Source organism: Melanaphis sacchari, unplaced genomic scaffold, assembly GCF_002803265.2.
Source record: "Melanaphis sacchari strain LSU unplaced genomic scaffold, SCAv2.0 Contig246_pilon_pilon, whole genome shotgun sequence".
NCBI classification, from domain to species: domain Eukaryota; kingdom Metazoa; phylum Arthropoda; class Insecta; order Hemiptera; family Aphididae; genus Melanaphis; species Melanaphis sacchari.
In genome coordinates, this window is record NW_020271121.1 from 2,182 (window position 1) to 21,854 (window position 19,673).

General features: G+C 30.1%; 4 protein-coding genes across 4 annotated transcripts; all 4 read left to right on the forward strand.

Annotated features, from left to right (window-relative positions):
* The first annotated feature begins 2,925 nt into the window (after positions 1–2,925).
* Positions 2,926–4,305, forward strand: LOC112594900 (tigger transposable element-derived protein 6-like). Its single transcript, XM_025339911.1, has one exon. It carries the CDS (start codon positions 2,926–2,928, stop codon positions 4,303–4,305), a length of 1,380 nt encoding a protein of 459 aa, XP_025195696.1.
* Positions 4,306–5,488: 1,183 nt separating this feature from the next.
* On the forward strand, positions 5,489–6,596 carry LOC112594901. The gene is made up of 3 exons (XM_025339912.1): positions 5,489–5,674; positions 5,757–5,919; positions 6,478–6,596. Exons 1-3 carry the CDS (start codon positions 5,489–5,491, stop codon positions 6,594–6,596), a joined length of 468 nt encoding a protein of 155 aa, XP_025195697.1.
* Positions 6,597–7,458: 862 nt separating this feature from the next.
* LOC112594902 lies at positions 7,459–9,184 on the forward strand. Its single transcript, XM_025339913.1, has 3 exons — positions 7,459–7,800; positions 8,451–8,675; positions 8,744–9,184. The coding sequence occupies exons 1-3, from the start codon at positions 7,459–7,461 to the stop codon at positions 9,182–9,184; spliced, it is 1,008 nt and encodes a 335-aa protein (XP_025195698.1).
* A 4,764-nt stretch (positions 9,185–13,948) lies between these two features.
* On the forward strand, positions 13,949–16,078 carry LOC112594903 (protein ALP1-like). Its single transcript, XM_025339914.1, has 2 exons — positions 13,949–14,398; positions 15,287–16,078. Exons 1-2 carry the CDS (start codon positions 13,949–13,951, stop codon positions 16,076–16,078), a joined length of 1,242 nt encoding a protein of 413 aa, XP_025195699.1.
* Positions 16,079–19,673: the final 3,595 nt, after the last annotated feature.

Below are 19,673 nucleotides of genomic sequence, written 5' to 3' on the forward strand. Positions count from 1 at the left end.
AAAAAAAAACAATGAAACTGTTATAATTGGACGTCGCTATGAAAAGATGGAAAATTTTTTTACCGAACCATGTCTGTCTTCAATATTGGAAATTTATAAAGTCTCCAATCTTAGCCCTTTAGAGTATTGGTATCTTAAAAATATAAAGGAAAAACTTGTAAGATTGCCTTTAGAAGATAACAGTAATTCTTCTGCTGTTATTTTGCCATTTTTACACTTAAAATAGGTAATATTATTATTTATTTATTTTATTTTATTTCATATTTATATGTACATATTTAAAACATCTTAATGCTCAATTTTATTTTTCAATATTATATTTCATTCAATTTATTGCTTTATAATTCAAATAGTAAAAATTATATTAAAAAAAAAAATGTTCATTTTTCTACTTATTTCTAATATTGTCTATAGAACTATAATAATAAGTTGTATAATAACCATAAAATGTATATAAAGTATAATAAGTAGTTAAAAAGCATATAACTTCATACATTTGTTACTAAAGAATTCAAATCAAGAAATTGAATTTTTCTAACATATATTGAATATTCATTACAAGTAATACGAAAAAAAAATACACCATATTATTATTTAGTAACAATAAAATGTGATTTAGGTCCTGGATAGTTGTTCTATTTTCTGACGAGAACAATGTATAACATGTACCCACAAAATGGTTTAAATACAAGAAGAATAAAAATCATAAAGTTGGGAAATGTTGGTTTCCCTTTACGAAATCAGAATTTCCCAATTCTAAAATCAATTTTAAAACCCATCAAGTTGAAAAAATGATACATGTTCGTTACACTCCAAACACAAATGATGGAAAATGGTTCAATGGTAAAAAAATATCTGGTCCTTTTAGTGAGTTTCTAAACACTTATGTCTAGTTGATTATTGACTAATAAATATTAATTGTTAATTACTAGGTAAAGAAAAAATAGCAAAAGAAATGGCAAAATCTTTATCTGGAAATGATGACAGTGATGATTTTGAGACAATGGACTCTGAATGTAGTGATTTTAGACAAGCAGATTCAGAGAATAGTGATACTGCTGCTGATATAATTACAGGAACATCTTATAATGTGAAATCTAAGAAAAATCCAACCAACTACAAATATAAAGAAAAGGATAGTACATTAAAAGATAATAACTTTGTAGCAGTAACACTTTTGAGTGGTCCATCAACATCTACACATGATGTAGTAAATAGCCCTAGCTCTGAAAATACAAGTGAATCATTGCCAATTATTTCAAAAGATGCAGTGTTATATTCAAATGTAGATACTAATCATACAAATAGTTATGAAAAAGAAGATATTTTTTCAGGTTAATTATTTATTTTATAATAAACCTAACTTTTATATTTAATTTATTGTTATTAATTTTTAATTTATCATTTTATTAGTCGATTCATCTACATGCAATAATCTTGTTTCAACAAATGCTGAAGATAAAAGTGTATCAAATCAAATAAATTGTTTCGAAGTGGTGAATAATGACCTGCGAGAAATTGATTCAAGTATTTTATCAACTATTATTTTTCATAAATACAAATAAATTTATAATTCATATTTATAGATCATGCAATGGAATTGGAGGAATTATTAGGTAATTTCGTAGAGCAAGAGCATCACAACAATTTGAGTATTGGATCTCCATCGAATCATGAAAATGAAATGATACAATATGATAATGATGTATCAGGTAAAATAAATCTTGAAACTTTATATAAATCATATCTATATTGGTTGTAAAATAATGTTAAATTAACAATACAATTTTACAGTAGGGGAAAGGTGTACAAAGTGGTCATAGCGGGTAAAGTGGTCATGTCTTATTATTCTGTTGGAAATAAATAAACAGCTGGTTTCATCACGTGGATTGGTTCATTGTTATCATATTTATCAACTGATAAACCACTATTGATAAAAACATTTACCGTTTCGGTTTAAAAAAAAAAATCATTCTTGTATGCTGTTGATGTAAGGTAAGTGCTCTGAATAAATAATTATATATTATAAACATAGTAATTAATATACCCAAATTATTATTTTTCGAAATCTACATTAGTTTTTATATATTATAGAATTAGCTTAAGTTTAATTAGTTAATGGGATTAATATTTTTTTAAATAGTAAATTAAACATTATTAAAAGGGCAAAGTGGTCACTATGGTGACCAGTTTACCCATACTTCAAATATTTTTCATTTTGATAATGTTTATTTAATAATTTTAATTGTATATGCATGTTAATTCATTTTTTGGTGTAGTTATTATATTATAAGAACTAAAAAGACTTCTATAAACTAAATTACTGCTTAACAATGTTAGTGGTAAATAAATATCATTAATGAGTTAAAGAAAAAAACTATAAAATTAATAACAAAAACTTCTGAAACAAATAATTCTTAAATACCTACAATCATCAGTATGTATTATTTTGTATCTGTTCAATTATAGAAATGTTAAGATGCCTTCCAAATACAAAAGAACTTCAAATCAGCAAAGCTGGAATGCAGTGAGTATGAAAAAAGCAATTGAGTCGGTTAAAAATAAAAAAATGTGTTATAATGAAGCTGCTAAATATTTCAACGTCCCAAGAACAACATTAATAAGAAGAGTTAGAGATGTTAATATTGATGCAACAGGTACATATTAGTATTATTATATTATAATATACTTAGTAACCAAAATATACAATATAAAGGAGGTATATTATATTTGTTTAGGTAACAAAAAAATTCTTGGCCGATTTCGTTCTGTTTTCACTAATGACCAAGAACAAGAAATTGTAAATTATCTGATTGATATGGAAAAAAGATTTTATAGACTAACAATAAACAATATCCAAACATTAGCTTTTGAATTAGCTGAAAAAAATAATATTTCGCACAACTTCAGTGTTACAAAAAAAAAATGGCTGGTAAAGACTGGGTAAAAGGATTCCGAAAGCGCCATCCAGAGATAACACTTAGATCTCCAGAAGCTACATCATCTGCTAGAGCTCAGGCGTTTAACCGTCCAAATGTAATGAAATTTTTTACTATTTTACAAAATGTACAGCAAAAAAACAGCTTCTTACCACATAGAGTTTTTAATGTTGATGAGACTGGACTAACCACAGTACAATCAAAATGTTCCAAAATTTTGGCATTAAAAGGAAGAAGACAAGTAGGTTCTCTAACTTCAGCAGAGAGAGGTGTCTTGTCAACAATTGTAGTCTGTATGTCAGCTGGTGGAAATTTTATACCTCCCATGATAATTTTTCCTAGGGTGAGAATGAAAGCTGAACTACAGGATGGTGCTCCTCCAGGAACTATTTTTCATTGTCACCCATCTGGATGGATGCAATTAGACATTTTTACAGAATGGTTTCAACATTTTATTAATCATGCTAAACCAACAGCAGAAGATCCAGTTCTGCTTATACTAGATGGCCATATGACTCACACAAGGAATTTAAAGTTTATTGATTTGGCAAGGAAAAATCATACCACTGTTGTATGCTTACCACCACATTGTAGCCACAAGTTGCAGCCATTGGACGTTTCTTTTATGGGACCACTAAATACCTTCTATGTTCAGGCAATTGAGAAGTTCCTACGAAATAACCCAGGAAGAGTTGTATCTCAATTTCAAGTGAGCAAACTTTTCGGTGAAGCATACATTAAAGCTGCAACTCAGATGACTGCCATAAATGGTTTCAGAAAATGTGGAATTGTACCATTAGATCCAAATATATTTGACGATTCTGATTTTATTGCAGCTCAAACTACAGAAATTGCTTTAATAGATCCACCAATAGCTGAAATTGCTGCAATAGATCCACCAATAACTGAAATTTCTATAAGTGAGAATAAAACAAGTAACAATCAAGAAGAAACCCAACCTTGCTCATCGTTTACTTTTAGTCCAGTACATGTCACTCCTATACCTAAAGCAAGTATTAAAGCACGGTCAACGAACAGAAAAAAAGGTACAGCTGCTATTTTAACATCTAGTCCATACAAAGCAGAGCTAGAAGCTTCCAAAGCAATAACACCACCAAAAAAACGCTTATTTAATAAAAAAAAACCATTATGCAAACGACAAAAAAAGTCTAAAAACACTGCTACTAATGATGAAGATAGTGATGCTGAATGTCCATATTGTGGTGGAACATTTTCTCAATCCAAATCAAATGAAGGCTGGGTAAGATGTTCAAAATGTATGAAATGGTGTCATGACGGTTGTGCTGGGTGTGAAGGAGACAGCTTCATTTGTGATTTTTGTAAGACACTATCAAAACTTTATTAAGTTTTGTATTTTATTTTATTTTGTTACCTACTAAAAAAGTATTAAGTTGCCAAGTCTATAATTTTAAAAATATAACCTAACTGAAAACTTAGTTGTTTACAAAATTGTTAATGTTTCTACCAAGAAAGGTAATTACTAAGTCTGATTAAATTGTTAATTTAATTTAAAAATATAACTTAACTGAAAATTTAGTTGTTTATAAAATTGTTAATGTTCCTACCAAGAAGGTAATTACTTAGTCTGATTAATTGTTAATTTTAATAATATATCCTAATTGAAAACTTAGTTGTTTACAAAATTGTTAATGTTTCTACCAAGAAGATAATTACTAACTACTAAGTCTGATTAATTGTTAATTTAATTTAAAATGTTGACCTAATAAAAAACATAAAGTTGTTGTTTATAAAATTGTATTTGTTACTATGATTTATGTATTTTATATTATTTATTTATTTATTTGTTTGTTTTAAAAAGCTTATTAAGTTAATATGTTTATTTTATAAAATAGCTTTGTTACCCACCAAAAAATATCAAGTTTGATTAATTTGTTAATTAATTATAAAAATATTAATAAGAGACCCAAAGATTGAAATGAAGTTACTTATTTATCAAAGAAAAGTTGTAAGAATGTAATGTAAGTTATATTATATATATATATTTATGATGATATTTTGAAATAATGAATAATAATAAAAAGTTTAAACCGGCGGTCAAAGTGGACATTGACTGACCACTTTGAACGCCTAGGTGGACAAAATGAACAGTTTTGTACTTTTTAAAAAAATTAAAATAACTTTTTATTTATTTGTTTAAAATAATTTCTGATTGGAAATTATGATTCTTAACAAGTTTAACTAGACAATCTTTAAGGTTACACAAAAAAAAAATAAAATCCTAAAGTGTGACACTGTGTTGAACCTTAGGGTGGCCGCTTTGGACACCCTTCCCCTATTAATAATTGTAATATATTTTAATTTAGAATTATGTTTATGTACACATAATAACTATATTAAAACATATTTTTACAGATATATCAGCTGTAGAATCTACAAAACACAATTGTAATTGCAATGATGAATTCAAAAAAATGAAATTAAGCATTGAAAAAAGCCAACAACAAATTTTAACACAACTTTTATTAAATAATTCAAATCAAATAAAAGTCTGTAATTATTTGGAATCAATGGATAAAAAAATCAACAAAATATTAGAAAGTGATAAGAAACTCCGTAGCTCTGCAATTCCATTGCCAAAAGTTCCGGCACCCTTTTTAGGTTTATTACCTATTGCGACAAATAATAACCTTGAAATGGTTGAAAAATTATTATCATCAACCCACGAATATTCTCTAACAAATAAAGAAGAATTGGTATTAATAATAAATATATTATAATATATACATTATATTACAATTATAAACATGTGATATAATTTTCTTATTTTTTTTTTAGAAAAAATATGTATCACTTCGTGTAAATGCATTGACTTCAATAAACCTTGCAGTTAAAACGGCTTTTAATCTATGCATGACAAGAGAAATTGGTGAGCAATTTAGTTTCCATGGCAAAACAAAGAAATCTTTTGTGGCTCTTGAAATATACAAAGTGTTATCAGGCAATTAATTTTTCCTAATACCAATACCTACTATAGATACTAGTATAAATTATATATAATATTAATATGTAGTTAAATATATTTAGGATATAATCACATAGGTGTGCTATAGTATTATCAACAATCATACAAAATTGTCAATAGAATTATAAATTGTATATAGTAAATTATTACTATAATAGCATAATTTCTTTAATTATTATAATAATATATAATATATTATATACATTTCAATATTGTTTGTTTGTTATTATGCTTCATTTATTTAACAAACATTTATTTCTCTCATTCTTTCAATAGTCTTATTAATTTTGACTTCAGTATGTTTATTTTCCATTTACAAGCTGGTTTTACCTACTTATATTATGACATTTGCTAACAGATTATTCTTTTTTAGATCCAAAAATATGATTTCAATATGTATATTGTTTATATATATATATATATATATATATATTATATTTACAATAAATATTGTAGTCTAATTATTTGGCTTCTTTTACATTATTTTGACCTATTTGAGTTTTAATCATTTGATTATGTATTTATATATTTTAGAATCACTTTCTGGTTGGATAAATACCACCCAAGACCTCAAGGTATTTAAAGAAATAATATCAAATATTTTAAAACATTGCCGTCCAATTCAACATCAGAAATCACCTTTACAGATATAATCTTCAAGATAGTAGTTGGCATAATTTTATACTTTTTATATTTAAAATTTATAAGCAAGTGTACTTATACAGGAATAAAAAAAGATTTTATTATACTATTAATATTTGTGTTACTTGTATTTTTTTTAAAATTATCCTTTTTATAATTTGTATTTATGTAATTTTTAAAACTATAATATAACTACTTATATTATATAGATTGTTTATTCAATTTAAATTATATGGTTTAATTTTATTATTTAAAAAAAAAAAAATTACACATGTAATGATTTATGATTAGCAATGAATGAATAGCAAATGATTAGCAACATCACTAACGTATGTACAGTATAATAAATAATGAATATATTATTATACAGGTAGGTATGCAATTATTTTATTTAAAATAATTAATAAAATCCTATACAAGAGTACAAGACATGTATAATATTTTATGTTTCAAAATTTGAATAAATATGATTGACTTTAGTGTACATATATATAGGTATTATAATAATAGTAAAGTATATAATATATAAAGTTTGTGGTTACACAAAATTGAAATCATATTATAAAAAAATGAATATTTAAGTGTTAAGGGCAAGGTTAAAAAAGGTTGTTGGTTAATACGTAGGACAAGTATAAATAAATATTGTAAGGGGTGTGAGTACAAACTTTGCTCCCCCTCACAAATAGTTATCATTAAACAAAATACGAAGTCTGGTCACTAAATTTTAACTTTTGTAGAACCGTCAATAAATGAACCTTACAACCGTCCCAACACCGAATTTGCACTTTAACGGAACCGTCAATAAATGAACCTTACAACCGTCCCAACACTCCCAAAACCAAAATTGCACTTTTGTGGAACTCGGTGCACTCCATGTTAAATCTGGTATGCAAATTACTGTTTAGACCGTGTTTGGAACGGGATTTGAACGCAGTGCAGCACCGCTATTATATAAATGATTGTAAACCGTGTGTGAACCTAAATTGTTACTCGGGAAGTATATCTGTACATTCTACTGCCAAAGACCATTTTATACTTCAAAAACCTAAAACTACATTTAGCCTACCAACAAATGATTTTTTATTATACAATGGACCATTGAGTATTAAAGAAGCTAAACTGAAAGATGTGAGAGATTTGGCATCTAAGTATGTTCCTCCTGAATATTTATGGTATTATTCAAATCTCAGATCAGATGAAAATGAAGATAATGAAGCATTAACTAATGAAGACTGAATAACATAAGAATATTAAGTTTAAATTTCAAAATAATGTATTATTATGTTTTAAAAGATTTGACTTTCATTTATATTTTGTTAATTTTGTTTTTATATGAACTTGTTTTTAATATGTGGATTGTGGAACTTAACCATATTTTATTGCTCATTGTTACATAAAGTCACAAGTTATTTTATTTCAATATTTTGTTTAAAAATTATGTATTATTATATCTTAAAAGGTTTTACTTTCGTTTATGTTTTGTTGAATTTGTTTTTATATGAACTTGTATCTAATACATAATAATATGTATTAATAATAATAATAAATTCTTATTATTTGGGAGCACACACACATTCCAAAATATATAAAATTAAGTTAAACAATATACCTAATAGAAACATTTTACAATAATATTAATTTTAATAATAATATTACATAATTATCAAAATATAACTTTGTAAATAATATTACGATGCAACAACCAGACATCTCCTAAGTATTATATTTTGGTTTTGGCTATTTTAAAATTTTATTTTCACCATTTTAGTATTAGTCTCTATTATAATCATTAAAATTATATCAAAATATGATTTTTGTTAAATTATAAAGTTAAAATAGTTTTTTGTTAGTCCTGAAAAATTTAGTTTATTGGAGATGTCCTGTTGTTGCCCCCAGGTCTTCAATTTAATTCAACCACTAATGAAATTGATGGGTTTGTTGATTCTGGAGATAATAAGAGTCAACTACTTGCTGATCACGCTCTTGTATTTATGGTCCGTGGGATTAAAAAAAAATTTAAGCAGCCAATATCTTATACATTTTGCCAAGGAGCTACCAAACAACATGATCTTGTGCGACAATTGAAAGAAGTAATTATACAATCTTAATTTTTAAATAATATACATTATACAATATACACTATAATTGTTTTAAATAGGTAATTTGTCAAGTCCAAGCGACTGGTTTGTGTGTGGTTGCCACTATATGTGATCAGAGATGTGCAAATGAAGGTGCTATAAATATTTTAAAAAATGAAACTAAATCATATTACGTAAAACATCAAAAGGACTACCGGGATGACATTTATGAAATTGAAGTTAAATCTGACGATGGTGTAGAACGCATTCCTATTGTACATTTGTTTGATGTACCCCATCTTTTAAAATGTACAAGGAATAACCTTATGACCAAAGATTTATGCTTTTCTTCTGATAGAGTCAAACTAACTGCCAAATGGGATCATTTAAGGCAATTGTACAATTTAGACAGTCTCATAGCAGACTGTAAAATGCTTCCTCGTTTAAGAGGGCGTCACAGTAGAAAAAAATCGACCGTAAAACATGCTTTCGTACTTCCAATAGTTCTCAAGCCTCGTTGATCGTAGAAACATGATTTTGGTATCAAAATAATCACGAGAAGTTGTACTAAATATTCTTGGAACAGAATTTTAAAATATTTTTTCTAACCAATTTTATTTGTGTTTGAAGTTTGTAAAATTTTCATTTTTTTAAAAAATTATATAAAATCAGCAAATTTAGATATCAAAAATCTGTTCCTAGAATATTTAGTACAACTTCTCGTGATTATTTTGATACCAAAATCATGTTTCTACGATCAACCAGGCCTGAGTACTATTAGAAGTACGAAAGCATGTTTTGGCAAAAAAATTATAGTGACAGCGTTCTGAAATAGTACTTCTTCCACCACCCCGCTTGCATAAGCAGCCGAACCGCATCATCGGTCAAAACTGGTTATTTATCGTAGCCGCGCACGGGTTATAAATAGCCAAATACGTCAATACGAAAATAATAATTTTGTCAATGAAAAATATTATTTTATTTTTCGATGTTATAAATCGTATTCTTATTACTATCGTATTTGGCGCAAAATGGAACTACATAATATTATATTGTAAAAATGTCACACATCAGCTAGAAAACGTACGATTTAAACAATTTTTTTTTTCAATTATAGACAATTGCTCCATAAAATTAGCGTAGTGATATTCAAGACGAATTTTTTTTAAATTTAAATTAGTTTAACTGTATAAGTAAAAAAAGGTAGCCAAGTGGGTGTCGCTCTGCTTTACAGTAGGTTCCAAGTGAGTCTCTACATACCTACTGGATTGTGTTAAATTTGAATTCAGTGATATAATATTGTATAAGAAAAACGAATCCTAACGAAGACGAAGAGTCAGCCTATGATATATTATATTAAAATTGTAACTAGAAAATAATTTAAAATTTGACAATTTTTTTTCAAAATTCAAACATAAAAAACTTATAAAGAAATCTTGGGCACGTTGATTTTTAATATTTTTCAACTGCTATTGTAACAATAATATGTGCAGGAACCTTGAATTAAATTTTCACGCTTCTTGACCCAACAAATTTATAATTACTAATTTATCAACAACTATAGAAAAAAAATTGAAAATGTCCGTAAACAGCTCAGAAAAAGTGAAAATTTTTTGAAAATAGTATTAAGTATAGGAATTGATACAATATATATATATAGTATAAATTATTAAAAGTATCTACAGTTATTCGTTTTTTTAATTACAACATAAGAAAATCGTTAAATGATAAATAGAGTGAATATCCAATGTTGTAAAAATCTGGATTTCAAACGCTCATAAAAATTAAATTTTTATTTCCGGTAGATATTTTTTCATAAAACTAGACAACCTTATGAAGAATCTTGTACTAAATTTTTAAATTTTAGAATTTAGATTTAAAAAGAAAAATTGTTATGAATTTCTAACAAAATAATTTGCACATTTTCTTTATTTTTACGTATTTTCTATTCTGTGATGATACACAGAAATTTTGTTATTTTCTATCAAACACGATTTGCTTATACCTAATACATAAAACAATAATTTATATATTATTTACAAATATATTTTATCAATATTACGTATCATGTAATTTATTAATTTATATGGTATTCGAAGATGTACTCGCGTCTTTTAGTCTAAACTATCTATGTCCTATACTCATTCATAGATTGCTAGATGTATATAGTATCCTAAACATGAGTTTTTTTTGTAATACGATTTGAATAAATGTATGATATAACAGATAAATAATCCATATAGCCTATTACATGGCAAAGGTCAATCATTCGCTTGATCGGTATAAATTTTATATTTTTATTTGTTATCAACACTTATCGTATTCACGTCGTCGCCCGTCGGTAACATGAAAGAGGGTGAGTATCTAAATAATAATTATTTAATTATTCAATTATTGATTATAAATGATGACAGTAAATATCAAAGTAAATGAACACAAATATTGTCATTCTGTCCAACTGTTAACATCAGTAATAACTTAGATTTTCGATGGAATTTTATTACGATTTTATATTGTTTTAAATTTTTTTTAACGTGAAAATTGATCAACCCAAAAAAACAACTCGTCGCTTCCCATCAAAAAAATTATCAGTTAAAAAATCGCTGAGTTCTCGAGTGATGAATATTCTAGGAATTCGTGCTAAAACTAAGTATAACTGTTTATTATATTATTATCAAATATGGTTATTAATTTGACTAAATTTGTGTGAACAAAGTCCCAACCCAGATATCGTAGAACCTGTTGTGGAATCTTTTTTCTTAGGTGCTGACAATCAACCACCATGCTCATCGAGAGAAACAATTAGATACATTTTAATAATTTATAGCCATCTAAGTTTTATTGTATGAAAACTAAAACTATAATTATTTTTTATTTTTTATTTATAATACATATGTTTTATTAAATTTTTTTAGCAAAATGGTGGATTTGAGGGATAATGAAACTAATGATTGGGGTACTGAAAAAGTTTTACATAACTTGACATTTGATGAATTTATATGTAGTAATCAAGAAACCAAGTATGATTTTTAATCTAAAATTTGATTGAATATATGAGTCTACTAATTCGCGAATTTGTTATTATTTTTGAAAAATCAGCGTATTTCATCCGTTTTCAAATATTGGTTATAACAGTTTTAAAAATTAAATATTATTATTTAAATGTTATAACAGGCCATGCGATGTAAATAAAAGTTCAGGAAGACAAATAGTGGATATACATTACGTTTTTAGTCAAATTAAAAATAGTGTTCATCAAGGGTCATTTGGTTGTTCATTTTTGAACATGACATTTATAATCTGAAAAAACGACACGGATTTAGATTAACATTTAGGTTTCAGAATTTGCATATTTAATGGGCGGTGGACCAGGGTTTATCGCAATATCGCAATAAAAGTCAGTGAAATTATCTACTTGATAAAATGTAAAAAATTCAACGTAGAAATTTCACAAAATAAAAAAAATTGTTTTAATGAACCGCCAGTATTATATAATAATAAAACATAATTTATGGCGCCCAAAACCCAAATTTTACAGCAATTTGGAACACAGGTGTACCGCAATGTGCTTTTACCACCTGCGTTAAAATTGGGCGGTGATTGGTTTGCCGTTCTGTCAAACATACAAGAAATTAAAAAACCATAAAGGCTTAAACCGGCCATGTCCTGGACATGGTCGTATAGAAGTCCAGAATATACGCAGGATACAATGAATGCTTTCCAACAGCATATATTGTTCCTGCAAGAAGTGAAAGCTGCTACGAATAATATAATCTGACAATCTATGGGATATGATACCACTAACCAAGATCTGCAATTCAAATATTTGATAGATGAAAACACGCATCAAACCTTTGGGTGGAGTACGAAGCTTTTAGCAGGATTTTTTTCTAGCATTACCCATAACTTAATACTCCAGTCTCATAAACAAAAACACATTAAAAATCAAGAGTTTGATGACGACTCTTTGGAAAGAAAAAATGTTCAGCGTTATAATAATAAAACCAATATTTATCCAAATCTTCCGTTTAAATGGTTTAAAACCGTCAAAATTAAAAAAATATTTGTACCCACCCATTTTTATTTAGAAATATTTGTATCATATGTATTTATTAATATATTAAATTATTTAGTTTGTATAAAAATTAATTTTATATGTAACTATAAATATTGTTACAGGTGGTTTTTTTTTTATTACAACGCAAAATAAATACGTAAAATGTTAATTGCATAATGTTATGTATTATATTTCATTTTATTATTGTATACATAACTATGCAAATTTTATATAGATAATTTCAGGTACATATTATGACATTTTTAAAATAAAAGCATAGGTGTACTCGTAATATAAAATTATAGTAAGTCAGTTATCCATTATCTATATGAACGCTAGCATTAATTTTAGTTATAAATTATTATAAATTGTCATTAATCCAAATGTTGTGTTTTAATTAATTATTATGTATAAATAAATGTGTTCTGTACATTTGTAAGTACCTACATAATTTAATTTTAATTTATATATATTATATGAACAATAAAAATGTTTAGTTTATACATATTGTTTTTTTTACGTATAGGTACTGCAATTGCAATAATATAAATAATTATATTATTACAGTAGGTATTTATTTAATAAATATTATGTACAACAATCAACTTCATATTTTATGTAGGTATTATGTTTAAAATTAAAATAAGTAAATACATCAATATTTACTAATCAGAACTATTTAAAATGTTATTAATAAATAAAAATTAAATTATCGAACAAAAATTGCTTCATGTCATTTATAAGTTACAACGTAAAATACGTAACACTTTTACTAAAAAATCTATTTAATAGTAATGAAATTATTATTTTACATGTATTTTAAAAAGTAATTGGTTTAGAAATATAAATCGAGTTCTGGTGTATAATAATTTGTATGCTTAATTTATTGGTTAATATTTTTAAGCAAACAGGAGCTTTAATTAAAAAATAGGTTTGCGACTTGCGAGCTAGTAGCGAGTCAGCGTACCGTATAGAATTCACGGGCGACAATTTACGTAATGGCCTGTAATGACGTTTGACGCGAAACGTCTAAACGACAGTCCGTGAAATAATAATGTACCCATAGACAAGTATATAATATAAAGGCCGGTTTACACTTATCGAAGTAGCCACGTCCGTGAACCACGAATCAGTGTAACTTTGATTCGAGCACTGACGACAGTGTTTACACTACATTTTGTCTGTCCAAATAAATAAAATAAAATTAATAAATTTATCAGTAGCCAAAATGGAAGCAGAACTGGCAGACGTAGTGTTATCAGTCTGCGGAGTTTTAGCTCAAGAGTGTGCAAACGAAATTATTTCTAATCGTAAAAAGAAAAGAAAAATATGGGTGCGAGATTGGGTTGCCAGGCGAAATATTTTAGGTGGATCAAATACATTGTTAACGGAGCTCCGAGTGGAAGACAGACCAGGTTTCATGAACTATATGAGAATGAGCGATGGCCATTTTAATATTTTACTAAAAAAATTGGAAACCCGAATTCAAAAACAGGACACATTTTTTCGAGAAGCAATACCAGCCAAGACAAAGCTGGAAATCACATTAAGATTTCTCGCTACTGGAGAGTCGTATTCATCACTACAGTACTTTTTTCGAGTGCCCAAATGTACCATAAGTTTGTTTGTACCTGATGTTTGTACAGAAATCTATAATGTTTTGGAAAATTTCATAAAGGTAATTTTATTATAATAAATTTATTTTCACTTTAAATAATTATATCAGTACTTATGAAATATTATATAATATACATAAAAAACAATTAAATATAGAAAAACAAAATGATAAATACGCTGGCATATAACTTTTATTGACTTATGGAACTAAATAATTCTGCAAATGTTTGCGGTGCGGGTTCTTCTGTGTCTTCAATATTATGCTCAGAAGATTCATATGTATAAATTGAACTTACTGATGGAATATTTAAATCAATGGATGAGGGTGAATTAGATAGTAAATGGTATTGTCCTTCTTCGTGGTTTGATTGACGAGATTGAGGAGTGTATGCATCTTGATAAATTTGAGTTTGTTTATTATTTGATTCACGGCTTTCTTCGTACTTCAACAATTCCTCTGTTAAGGTAGTTTGTATTTTCAATTGCGATGCAAGTGCTTGCCTTTTAGGAAGTTGATTAAGTTGAACAGCAACACTTTTACCAAAAACTTCAAACGGATTTTCAACTTTTGGTGCAGATGCAATTGCTGCAATTTTTTCCAATTCATCTACCGTGGAATCAATGTTAAACAAATTTCGTGGAGTTAATTTTCTTTTTTTATTTAAATTTATTGGGATTGAGTTAGTAGTTGATATTGGTTTGATTAAAGATGGACTATTAGTTTGGATGGTTTCAGACGTTTTAGTACAGTTTTCTAAACCAATTAATTGGTTTTGTGTTGATGTTTTTTCTGTGGTTTCTGAGTTTTCGTTATCACATTTTTCATTTTCATTCTCAATGCTACTACTTTGAGTGCAAGAGATTAAATTAGATATCTATAAACATAAAATTATAATAATATTGATAAATTATTTTATAAAATAATTACAATAAAAATTTGATATTTCAGTGTCCATCGAGTGTTGAAGAATGGAATGAAATAGGAAAAAATTTTGGTTTAAAATGGAACTGTCCTGATTGTTATGGAGCAATAGACGGGAAGCATATAGTAATAAAAGCACCAGCTAATAGTGGTTCTGAATTTTTTAATTATAAAGGATCATTTAGCATAGTATTATTAGCTGTTGTTGATCATGATTATTGCTTTCGCTACTTAGATGTTGGTGCAAATGGTAGATGTTCCGATGGTGGAATATTTCGAAACTCTTCATTAAAGTTAGCTATTGAAAATGATTTTTTAAATTTACCAGAAAATGGTTATTTTGTTGCCGATGGTGCCTTCCCATTAACGAAATATATGATGAAACCATATTCCAGGAGAAAATTGTCAAAAGAACAATACATATTTAACTATAGACTATCAAGAGCCCGTCGTATAGTCGAAAATGCTTTTGGAATTTTGGCACATAGATTTCAAATTTATTTGAAACCAATACAACTTCAACCAAGTAAAGTCGAAGAAATTGTTAAAGCAACATGTGCTCTACATAATTGGTTGCGTATTACATCGGGGTCAACGTATATGCCTCCGGGATCATTTGATGAAGGATTGGCGGGAAGTACAACAGTTCGAATGGGTTCTTGGCATTCTGAAATACAACCTACAGGTTTAGTTGAAGCACCACCATTGAGATTTGGGCAAAATTATCTGAGAAGTGCGATTGAAAAACGAGAGCTATTATGTAAATATTTCAACGAAGAAGGTGCAGTACCATGGCAAGAAAATATTTTCGATGTGTAATATTCATTGCAAATTTAGAAATTCAAAATGTATTAATAAACATAATTAATGTTAATTTTATTATTATTTGTCGAATAATTATTTATAATACATTTACATTTTGTGATTGAATTAACAATATTAAGATCTAAAAGACTCGCTCAGTCATTCATAGTAGATGTATACAATTTAAAGTACCCACGAATAATATTTTTTTATAAATTATAATAATATAGCTAAAATTGTTATATTATTTGGTTATTTAATTGGTAATTTCATCCAAATTTGAACTTAATATAACTATAAAAAATTGACATTTTTCATTGAATTTATAATTCGATTTTATTGAACATAGTTTACAACACGTTTTGCAAACATCTCGCTAATAAAAAATGTATGTAATTCCATAAATTAAATTTACCAAATTTGTTTGTGATGGCCGTTGGATTACATGTGATTTAAGAAAAGAATCCATTAAATTAAACCAAGGTACTGAAGGCTTATAAATAGAATCTGTTCCGGTTCCTAAAAATAATGAAAGGTGTGATATATTAAATGAAAATTATTACTTATCTAATATAGATCTGATACCTGAATGTTTTGATGCAGACACTTTTTTTACCTCTTGGCAATAAGCAGAACGTATATTATTAATTTTTGCCTTTGCTTCGTTTACACCAAAATTCTCTATGGCCATTTCATTGCATATTTTTTCAAGCGCTATTTTTCTAGCATGTTTGTTTTTATATTCAGATATACTTGTATTCCACAGAACTTCATGACTTTCGTACAAATGAATAAATTTCATTGTTTTGTCCTCAGACCATTTTTTTTCTGCCATTATAATATTATGTACGAGTAAAAAATTAAATTGAAAAAAAATTATACAAAAAATATTATTGTATTAAATAAACTTATAAATTTAATATTTTAAAGAACAAAACATTTTAACAATATAAACGCGAACGGACGATGTTCATTCACTGAATGTATATTTTAAAATATAAAAATAAAAATGTTCTCCCCACGTACGAGAATTTTGATACATGTCCGTGCCGGCACGGATCGGACAGCACGACTTGTACGAGCTTGTCACACGTACGTGTGGCGTGTTTATATTATCAGAGTAGAGTCCGTGCCACTAATTCGTGGTTGGTTCACGGACGTGGCTACTTCGATAAGTGTAAACCGGCCTTAATAGATAAGCCACTCCCGTGTTAAATTGTTGTACAGCCATAACTGCTCCCGGTGGTTGTATAATGACACTAAAACAGCGGAACCATCGATAGTCACCGTCATCGATAGTTACCATTATCGATATAACGCTATCGATAGTTTAAAATAGGTATAGTGAAATATGTATTATAATAATAAAAAAAAAAACAATTTAACTAAAAATATCTGTATTTTAAAAATTAACACGAGAATAATTAAATGACAACCAAAAATTATTATTTAAACAAAACCTAATACATATAATATAAAAACACATTAGTAGGTATATAAAATTAAAAATATTATGAGAGTATAATAATAATATAATAACATAAAACAACTAATCTTAGTAAGTACAGTTATATGCAGAACAAAATAAATAAAATACAATTGAATTATAACAATTCAATCAGTCAATAATTTAAAAAACATGAGAATATAATGATATTCTTTATATAATATAATGATTTAAAAAACATATTTTATGGTAATAGGTTATATTTACCTTGAACAATTTTTTTTTTTTTGAGTGTTTTAAATACCATATATTTGCAAATAAATTTATAGGGTCATTTTCATATAGTCCTCCGGTGGAGGTCCCCCGGTGTTTTTCCAGTGAGCGCCTTCTTGGCTGCGAGCAGCGGTCCCGGGCCGGGCAATTGTGTCAGCGAGTTGCCCGCGCTTGGGCCAACCAGCGAAGGTCAGATCCAGTTCTCGTCCCCTTCGTCGGGGTCTCCGGGTCCAGTCACTTAAGTCCAGATCCCGGTCTAATGCTTTAATGGCCCGACTCTCTCTCGGAGGTCGTTTCTATCGGTCCCCAGGTTGCTAAGTCCAGGGCCGCCCTCGGTCGTGCCCTCGTCACGCCGATTTAGTCTGTCAGCTCGTCTCCGCCCGTTCGTGGGTGACGGGGGTCCTCAGACCCCCGGGTCCCCTTGGGCTCCGGTTCCTCCCGTGCCCTCCGCAACGACCTTCCGCTAGCGCGGTGGCGCGACCGCGGTCGCGCACGGGTCCCCCGCGAGTCGTGTCCCGGGGGGGACCGGGGTGCCAGCACCTCACGACGATACGGCGCCCCCCGCCGGGCCGGACAAGTCCGGCTCCCGCGTGAGACGCCGTAGCGCGATGGACGGGCGCCATCGAAGAAAAAAGCCCGACGACGTGCCCCTTGGACACGTCGCCGGGCAACTCCGCAACTGCGCGATTCACGAGCCGCGCCCTCGCAACCCGCAAAAGGTCGCGTGGGAGCAGGTTTGCCTAGACGCCTTATGCGTCCCGAGTCGGCGTCCGGCGCGATAGCCTAAGCTACCGCGTCCAGATCGTCCTCCTCCGTTTGCCACTTCCGAGTCTACCACGGTCAAATTCCGCCCTGGCGAGCGGACCCCGGCTGACACCGGAGCCCGCTGCCATTGAGACTAGCATATATACCATTAGTTTACCGTCAGCAGCCACCGCTGCGGACGCATAGCCGCTACCTCTCTGGGTGGGGCCGACAGTTGGAGTTGGATCGGTGTTAGCCGTCGCTGCCCGGAGGCCGCGCCGTTTACATCTACCGCTACGAGGAAGCCCCGATCCGTCGATTGGGGCGCCTTTCCACCAGCGCCCGCATCGAAACCACAAATTCCCTAATGTCGGTCCACCCGGCCGCGCCTATGCGCGACTCGGGCCATCACCTCCCGGGGACGGCTCGCCAGGACCCTCACAGCTGGTCAAGGCGACCCGGCACCCGCCAGGTGATTACATCGTCCTCGCGGTTACCCGCGATTCTGAGGGGAGCGACACCGGTGCGGTAACCTCTCCCCGAGGGGACGGCAAGCCGTCCACCCGATGAGTGACCCCGCGCCACGGGCAAACCTAGGCCTTCACGCCCGTGGAACGACGTTTCCGTCGCCCCCCGAATCGAGCAAACGCTCCGGCCTGAAGCGGACGCGTACGGAACCCAACCCCGCACGCCACGCTGGCGACCGGTGTCGTTAGCGGACGTTCCGCCCTGGCAGTACCAGGCCCGAGAACCACCGCTGGAGACTAGCGAAACCAGGCTGTGGTTTCGCTAGATAGGTGGATGTGATATAGACGATAAGACGTTAGGTAAAATGCCACGGGGTACTTTCTTTAGCAAGTGTGATAAAAAAAATAAAGTAATTATTGTTAAATGGATGGACAATAAAATTGTTAGTTTGGCAAGCTCTTATGCAGGTGAAGAACCCGTCCAAACAATTCAAAGATATTCAAAAGCCGAAAAAAAAAACAGTGCCTGTCCCTTATCCTAAAATAGTTGAGAAATATAATACCCATATGAGTGGTGTAGATCTTGCAGATATGTTTATAGCGCTTTACCAAACTAACATGAAGACACACAAATGGTATATGGCATTATTTTCGCAGATGTTAGATCTATCTGTAAATA

What these genes read in the sequence shown, in the direction of transcription:
- LOC112594903 (XM_025339914.1), top strand. Translation starts at nt 13,949, where the DNA reads ATGGAAGCAGAACTGGCAGACGTAGTGTTATCAGTCTGCGGAGTTTTA. An exon ending in TTTTGGAAAATTTCATAAAG is followed by an intron (nt 14,399 to 15,286) that starts GTAATTTTATTA and finishes TTGATATTTCAG; the next exon opens with TGTCCATCGAGTGTTGAAGA.
- LOC112594902 (XM_025339913.1), top strand. Translation starts at nt 7,459, where the DNA reads ATGTTAAATCTGGTATGCAAATTACTGTTTAGACCGTGTTTGGAACGG. An exon ending in ATGAAAATGAAGATAATGAA is followed by an intron (nt 7,801 to 8,450) that starts GCATTAACTAAT and finishes TGAAAAATTTAG; the next exon opens with TTTATTGGAGATGTCCTGTT. An exon ending in TTGTGCGACAATTGAAAGAA is followed by an intron (nt 8,676 to 8,743) that starts GTAATTATACAA and finishes TGTTTTAAATAG; the next exon opens with GTAATTTGTCAAGTCCAAGC.
- LOC112594900 (XM_025339911.1), top strand. Translation starts at nt 2,926, where the DNA reads ATGGCTGGTAAAGACTGGGTAAAAGGATTCCGAAAGCGCCATCCAGAG.
- LOC112594901 (XM_025339912.1), top strand. Translation starts at nt 5,489, where the DNA reads ATGGATAAAAAAATCAACAAAATATTAGAAAGTGATAAGAAACTCCGT. An exon ending in TAACAAATAAAGAAGAATTG is followed by an intron (nt 5,675 to 5,756) that starts GTATTAATAATA and finishes TTTTTTTTTTAG; the next exon opens with AAAAAATATGTATCACTTCG. An exon ending in AATATACAAAGTGTTATCAG is followed by an intron (nt 5,920 to 6,477) that starts GCAATTAATTTT and finishes TATATATTTTAG; the next exon opens with AATCACTTTCTGGTTGGATA.